Source organism: Dama dama, chromosome 20, assembly GCF_033118175.1.
Source record: "Dama dama isolate Ldn47 chromosome 20, ASM3311817v1, whole genome shotgun sequence".
Taxonomy (NCBI): domain Eukaryota; kingdom Metazoa; phylum Chordata; class Mammalia; order Artiodactyla; family Cervidae; genus Dama; species Dama dama.
In genome coordinates this window covers 24813601-24821518 of record NC_083700.1, presented here as the reverse complement: position 1 = coordinate 24821518, position 7918 = coordinate 24813601, and the positions used below count along the sequence as shown (strand labels likewise).

The 7918-nt window shown below is 50.5% G+C and overlaps 1 protein-coding gene across 1 annotated transcript; it reads right to left on the bottom strand.

The window, feature by feature from the left end:
- Positions 1-685: 685 nt before the first annotated feature.
- ZNF697 (zinc finger protein 697) lies at positions 686-7674 on the bottom strand. The gene is made up of 2 exons (XM_061121030.1): positions 7320-7674; positions 686-5395 (listed from the first exon to the last, which is right to left on the bottom strand). Exons 1-2 carry the CDS (start codon positions 7561-7563, stop codon positions 3987-3989), a joined length of 1653 nt encoding a protein of 550 aa, XP_060977013.1. The 5' UTR covers positions 7564-7674; the 3' UTR covers positions 686-3986.
- Positions 7675-7918: the final 244 nt, after the last annotated feature.

The following is a 7918-nucleotide window of genomic DNA, read 5'->3' as shown; positions in this document are numbered from 1 at the left end:
ACAGATCTTTGGAAATTGCTACAACAGTATAAAATTAACACATTCCCAACAGCCCAAAGCCACATTAGTGCAGAAATGTTGCTCTGAACTATTGGTGAGAATGGGCAGACTACTTAAGACATCAGCCAATTCCAGAATGATCTAGGATCCACCTAGACATTCTAAATCAGGAGTGAGCAGACACTTTCTGTAAAGATTCAGGTGGTAAATATCTTGGGATCGTGGGTCACATAGCCTCTGTCACAACTACTCAACCTTGCCATTTAGTGCACAAGCAGCCATAGACACGATGTAAAGAAGGCTAAGTAGAATTGCATCCCAATAATTTTTTTAAAAAATATTTATTTGTCTTTGTTGGGTCTTAGTTTCAGCACTCAGGATCTTTTGCTGCAGTGTTTTTTTTGTGGTTTTTTTTTTTTTTGCTACTTGGGCTCTCCAGTTGTGGTGGGATCTTAGTTCCCTGACCGGGGATCACACCGAGTCCTCTGCATTGAAAGGTGGATTCTTAACCACGGGACCACCAGGGAAGTCTCCCAACAAAATTTTATTCACACAAAGAGGGGCTGGATTTGGCTTCTTGCTGACCCTTGTTCTACCAGAGCATAACTTCCATAGATTGAACTGAGTGATATTTAATGGGTGACAAGTGCTATTTAATGGGTAAAGAAGAAAGACTGACATGGTAAAAGACTGATCTGGATTTAATGACAAATATTCCATATTGGTTGCTGAACACCAGAATGCTGTCCAAGGAACCATCATTTAAATAAAACAACCTGAAAATAAGGTAATTCTCACATACACAAGCACACATTCACACAAAACCTGTTACTTTTAGGATCATTAAATTATTCACTATTATAACAAACAGTTGTAAAATAACATTACAGTGAAGGAAAATGTGCACAAACTTCAGAAACACAGTTCCGATTGTCTATGAACACAGGTTCTTAATTTGTACTTTTTCACATATGTATAGCCTCAGGATTTTAAAGAGGCCACATGGCTCAAGGGGTTAACTTATCTTCTTCCAACTCAGAGCTCAATATTTAATCAAGCCATGTAACCTATTTAAACCTGCTCTCTGTTCTCAGAAAAGTGCAGCCTGCACTTGACCCAGCTCCCCAGGAAACAAATGATACATTTGCCTCCACCATCATGAATGAGTTGGTAGAAAGAGTCTTCAGATGAACATTTTTAGGGGTGAACCACAGTTACCAGGGTTTGCTTTAGAAATACTAATTTTCTAGAACTAAATATAAGAAACAACTTCCTGAATGCATTTAACCTCACTTAATGCAGCTATGTTCCCTGAAGAATTGTAAGGAAAATGGAATCACATCTTAGATGCACCATGAGTAGGGAGCTGGTGGCTGGACTGTTTTCTTTTGCTAAGGGATGCACTCATAGAAGGGATCCTGAAGTAGTAGCTGGCTTTCTTATCTATGGTAACTGAAAGAACAGAGGAGGTCAGTGACATCCAAAGATTTCCGCTGCCAGTAAATTACTGAACATTAGTTTCAGCCTCCTCTTCCCATTGAACCCATGCTCGAGAGCTGCTGCAGATGAGACTGCAATAGTATGAAAATGTCAGCAAAAGACCAAGTGACCCAGAATGTGGATCATAAACCCATGAATAACCAAAAGTTGGATGAGATTTCATAGGCACAGACTTGAAAGAACTTAAAACAGCTGGAAGAGGTAGATGTGCATTTAAAAAAAAAAAAAAAAAGGAATAAGATTACCTACAAATTGGCTATATTATTTTCATGTGAGTCTTATACACTTAGTATTCAGACTTCAAGAGTCAGAATAAATAATGGACACTTGCTTTGCTCAGATTACTCTCAACCAAAATAAAAAGGAATTAGTATCTTCCAAAACTATCTATAGTTTAAAAATCTATTTGCATTTGTGAATAACAATAAACCAATTTAGAGAGCAAGATCAACAGGCATTATACAAACCCAGATTTCTCAGGATTTTCTTTTTTAAGTGTTATGATGGCAAAAACATGCTTTCCTACAGTCCCCAAAGAAGTTCTTTGCTAAAATACAACTGACCAAGTATAACCTACCAGCATCCATAGAAAGTTTGCTAAAAGACAAAAACGATCTTGTGGATTTTTTTTTCCTTGTCAAGTGTGTCCAACAGTTTGTGAAGATGCTTTCATGAAAAGTAGAGGGTAACAATCACTAATAAAACAAAACCGCTTTCCACAACTCTACCTTCTAAAGGCTAACCTAAGGGAGGGATTTTCAGCATAGGTAACTGAAGTCTATACAAGAGTCATCTATAGCCCCGACTAGAAATGGAACAGATCTAGGACACTCTAATTACATGACAAAGACCAGCTTTGTCAACAAGGACATCTTTGGCCCTTTTAGACTAGCCTTAAGTTTTTCCATCAAGCATAAGAATTTTCAGTGTCCTTATTATATAAATCACAACAGGTGAGTCTTCCTAGCAGCTGAACTAGAGAGCACAATAGGTCAGACCCGCCTATCCACACTGTTGTCTGCCTCTCTTCAGAACCGCCTGTCGCATTCCTGTCCCCTGGCCTTCCCTAAGACAGGGGTCATAATACTGTCCTACCTCACAAAGATGTGAGAAACAACTAACAATCATTCAAAAGCATGAAGCACTTTACAAATACAAAAGTGCTATTTTGGCATTTACAGAACCACCAGACAACATTCATTGCTTGTGCTATTTGGCAATTTTGCATCCATACCTATCCCTGCTTGTGCCCTCCTTGTGTAGTCTTGAGTTTTCTACTGTGCCTCCCTGTGTAGGAAAGAGAAATTTCTGCTCAGACCAGAGCCCGTAACCATATGGGTGGAGGTGGGAGTTGGGATAGCTCCCCAGTCACTGCAGAGGGGGAGAGGTACAGGGATACCAATGAGACACAGGAGCCTTGCGCCCCAGCACGGGAACATCTTGCTTTCCTGGATTTCTCCCAGAAGGCCAGCAAAACTCTGAGCAAACTGACTTTGCAACAGGCCACTAGGGTCACCATTGATGGCCCGCGTTTCACTTGAAACAAGCATCAAGCTGACCTGGGAAAGGAAAAGAAACACATGGCTGGCCATTTCCCAGCACTTAAAGACCACAGAGGAGACCTGAAAGAACACTGGGCCTGGATCACACCTGCCACCGGGGGCGGGGGTATTCATCCACATAGACCACCCTAACCCTGCATGAAGCTAGATTACTTTAAAGTAGCAAAGAACCAGGAGCAGTACCAAGCGCTCCCTGATCTGAAAACCAGTTACAAATGAATTTCTAAACCTCAGAGCTTCTGCCCTGGAAATGAGGGTGTGTAGCTGAAAATTCTGCCCAGTTTCCCCTGGACGTCTCAAAATAGCAGCTAGCTGTGGCTCAGAGAAAGGAAGGGAAGCGTACACAAAATATCCACTCCTGTAGGACTGACAAAGTTCCTCTACTTTTTGTGGGGACTGCAGCTGATGTGGGGGGAACAGGGCAAACAGTGGCTTAATACCTGGTGAAGCCAGGATAGAATTACTCATACCTGCCTTTGATTTTATCCCATAACTCTCACTCCATCCACACCCACTCCCTGCTTCCCAGAGGCCATCACGGCCCAACCTACTGTGTTGCCTGCCATCCTGTAGCCTCCCCCACCCCATATCTCCTCTTCCTGTAATTCCTCAAAATGCCTGCTCCTCCACACTCTTTACTCCCTACAGCGTGCATTTGATGAAATCACCACGCTCAAGGACATCTCCCAAACATTTCACCGTTAGGGAGGAGGCAGGCAAAATACAGCACCTCCCAAAGAACAACTCTTATTCAACCCACCCCTTCGGGACTCCTAACACCTAAAAGGCTCCGCAGTCGTTCTCAGATTGTGCCTCCCGCCCCGCTTCCCCGTCTGTTTCTATAGGGTCTGTCCCCAGGACACCTAGTCCCCACGTGATCTCCCACCCCCACCCCGCCCCGGGCAGCCTCCGTTGGGCCCAGCCCTAACACAGGTGCAGCTTCTGATGCTGGGCCAAGTGCGTCTTGTAGCGGAAGCCCTTGCCACAGCCCGCGCACTTGTGCGGCTTGTTGCCCGTGTGGATGCGGCGATGGCGGATCAGGTGTGAGCTCTGGATGAAGCTCTTGCCGCACTCGATGCACGTGTAGGGCTTCTCGCCTGTGTGCGTGCGCTGGTGCTGCGTGAGCGTGGAGAAGTCGCTGAAGCGCTTCTCGCACTGGCCGCAGCGGAAGGGCTTCTCGCCCGTGTGCACGCGCAGGTGGTTCACCAGGTGCGAGTTGCGCCCGAAGCCTTTGCCGCACTCGCGGCACACGTAGGGCCGCTCGCCCGAGTGCGTGCGCTTGTGCGTGAAGAGGTGCGAGCTGACGCTGAAGGTCTCCCCGCACTCGGAGCACATGTAGGGCTTCTCGCCCGTGTGCACGCGCTGGTGCTTCACCAGGTCCGAGCGCCAGCTGAAGCGCTTGCCGCACTCGCCGCAGCCGTGGGGCTTCTCGCCCGTGTGGATGCGCTGGTGGTTGGCCAGGTGCGAGCGGCGCACGAAGCCCTTGCCGCACTCCCCGCAGGCGAAGGGCCGCAGCGCCGCCGGCCCCGCGCCACTGGCCGCCGCGTGCGCGCGCCGGTGGCTCAGCAGGTGCGAGCTGAGGCTGAAGGCCTCGCCGCACTCGGGGCACGGGTAGGGCTTCTCGCCCGTGTGCAGCCGCCGGTGCTTGAGCAGGTCGGCGCGCCAGCTGAAGCTCTTGCCGCAGTCGGCGCACAGGTTGGGCCGCTCGCCCGTGTGTAGCCGCAGGTGGTTGGTCAGGTAGGTGTTGCGGCTGAAGCCTTTGCCGCACTCCCCGCAGCGGAAGGGCTTCTCGCGCGGGGGCCGGGCCAGCGCCGGCCCTGCCGCGAAGCCCCCGCCCACACCCATCATCCCCACCACCGCTTCGCACTCGCCCGCGAAGCCGAAGGGCTCCAGGCTGGCGGCCGCGGCGGCCTCGGCCAGGCGGTGGATGCGCTGGTGCTGCAGGAAGGCGGCGCCGGGGCTGAAGCTCTCCCCGCAGTCGGGGCAGATGGTGGGCGCGTCCATGATGCTGGCCATCAGGCTGTCGAGCTCACCGAGGTCCATGGACATGGGGTGGTGGAGGCGGCGGAAGCGACGGTGGGCAGGCTTGTCGCCCCGGTGCCGACTCCCCAGGGAGAGATGCCGCCTCCAGGGCAGCACAGCGGGGGGTGGCTGCTCCTCTTCCTCCTCTAGCCGGTTCTCCCCTGCGCTCTCCTCTTCCTCCTCTTCCTGGGGGCTCCGGGAAATGCTGTCGGACTCAGACAGCCCTGGGAACATGGCCATCTCAGCTACGCCAGATTGGTCATCCTCTTCCTCACGGCCTGCAACCCCATCTTCCTCACTCAGCAGCCCCTCTGCAACAGAAAAGGCGGCCATGGGGGTGACTGCGCTTGGCACTCAAGAGGTAAACCCAGAGGAAGCCTGTCTCAGTAAGAGTGTGGGCCACAGGGTAATCTCCTCTCCCGGGACCTCTTAACATGTCTCTCCAAGGTCCCTGCCCACTCAACCCCCAATTCCAGCCTCCTTCCCACCTGGAGACTCAGGGATGGCCTAAAGCGAGAGCGCTCATCTGACCCTTGCCCCTCCAGTTCTTCAAGCAGCTGTCTCTGGGCCTAGGCCCCACCACTGGACCTGGGGCTCTGCTCAGCGTGGCCGCCTGAAGCCCTGGCGGCGCGCTTGAGATGGTCAACTCTGGGCCAGGCGGGACTTTCTGTGATCTCAGAAGAGATTGCTCCACTCTATGAGCCACCAATCCCTTTCAAGGCCCTAGCCTCAAAAGACAAGACCACTCTGGCCAACCACAAGAACCACCTGGCCTAACTCACTGGTCTGTTTTTTAGTATGATTGGTCAGTCTGCAACAGCTTAAGGTGGAACAACAAACCAAACACATCTCAACTTAAGGGCTTTTCTCGTGTGTGTGTGTGTGTGTGTGTGTGTGTGTGTGTGTGTGTGTGTGTGTGTGTGTGTGTGTGTGTGTGTGTGTGTGTGTGTGTGTGTGTGTGTGTGTGTGTAAGGGGGTGGGGGGGAGGGAGTAGGGAAAAGGGGAGGTGAATGCAGGATCTGGAGCTAGCTGGTGAGTCCAGCCTGGGGGCTGACCCGGAACACACATCTATCTGCCTCTGGCTGCTTATCCCCAGGCATGTGAAAGACATTCTGTGCACTGCAGGGGAGGGCACAGGGGGTCTGGGAGGTGTCCTGGGGAAGAACTGTCACCTCAGGATTCTGATCGTAAGGTATTTCAGCTCATTTCAGTTCCCAGGGCATGAGCAGGATCAAGCAACAAAAGCCCAAAGATGGAACCAAGGAGGTGGATGGAGGCCCAGTATTCTCTTTCCAGATGAAGAACAGCAAAGATTTAGGAGAGCCCTTGGGCACTTTGGGTATTAGGCATGTGAACCCAGGCAAGTCTCTTACCATTGGGTTTATTTATCTGCAAGCAGGGATGATGACTGTAACTGTAAACATCTGGATCTGTGCTAAGCAACTCATATAACTCTCCAGCAACCCCAGGATGGTAGGACCCAGTATTACCTGCGTTCCTTCTTGTGCTGTTAACAAGTGTCATTTTATAGCAATATTTTGTATTATAAAGTGCACGCCAGTGAGTTACCCTCTTCACCCTTGTTTACCAGCTACAGTTCCTCCCCAGACCAGACTAAAGAAATGAGATGTTCCTCAGACTTAAGACAGTGTGTGTGCCATCACTCAGTCATGCCCAACTCTTTGTGACCCCACGGACTTTAGTCCACCAGGTTCCTCTGTCCATGGGATTTCCCAGGCAAGAAGACTGGAGTGGGTTGCCATTTTCCTGCTCCAGGGCATCTTCCTGACCCAGGGATCTAACCTGTGTCTGTTTGCATTTCCCGCACTGGCAGGCAGATTCTTTACCACTGCACCACCTGGAAAGATGCTGTAAGGCGGTACAGAATCTGCTTAATGGTCTCCGACGGAGGAGCCTGGTAGGCTGCAGTCCATGGGGTCGCTAAGAGTTGGACACGACAGAGCGACTTCACTTTCACTTTTCACTTTCATGCATTGGAGAAGGATATGGCAACCCACTCCAATGTTCTTGCCTGGAGAATCCCAGGGACAGGGGAGCCTGGTGGGCTGCCGCCTATGGGGTCGCACAGAGTCGGACACGACTGAAGCGACTTAGCAGCAGCAGCAGCTAGAAAGCTGCCTCCTAAGAATGCTGCCCCTGATTATCACTCTGAAGGAGCTAGAAAACAATGTGAATGGGGCAACTTCCATGGAAATTCCCCAGCTCTTTGCTCACCTGTGCAGACGTTAGACATCAGTTCCCTCTCCTCTGAGCGTCCTCTCAGAGCTTCATCCTGTGGGTTGGAGCCCATCTCCCGCTCCAGGTGGCCTTCTCTCTTGTCTGCATCCTGTGGGTTAGAGCCCATTCCTCTCTCGTCTGGGTCCCCTTCCCTGTCTTCACAGTTCTCAAAATCAGAGCCCATGCCCTTGTCTTGTGAGTCCTGGGCTTCACACACACCCTGTTTGTCTTCTTGTTCCATCCAGGAAGAACAGGATGAGGGAGGTGACCAGGGATACCTGCTCCAGACAAAACAAACACAGATCAAGATCACGTGGGTCTGGCCTCATCCCCTCACCAGGTCTGGCTTTGATTGCCATGAAAATTGATGGCACAGTCCAATAAAATGTATAGAGTTCCGAGCCCTAGACGGCAGATCCTAGAGGCTCCATTTCATGATTCAAAGTAAATAGAATCAACTGAAAAGGAGGCTGGTCTCGATGGCAGAGGAACAGTGGTAACTCATGGGGCCACGTGCCAAATGTCACCAGATTACAGTCGATCCGCTTCCATCTATGAAATGGATAGGTTTCCCTGGTGGTTCAGACGGTTAAGAA

Coding starts and splice junctions, on each gene's coding strand:
- ZNF697 (XM_061121030.1), bottom strand. CDS start 7,563: ATGGAACAAGAAGACAAACAGGGTGTGTGTGAAGCCCAGGACTCACAA. Junction 5,396..7,319: donor GATGTCTAACGTCTGCACAG/GTGAGCAAAGAG, acceptor TTTCTGTTGCAG/AGGGGCTGCTGAGTGAGGAA.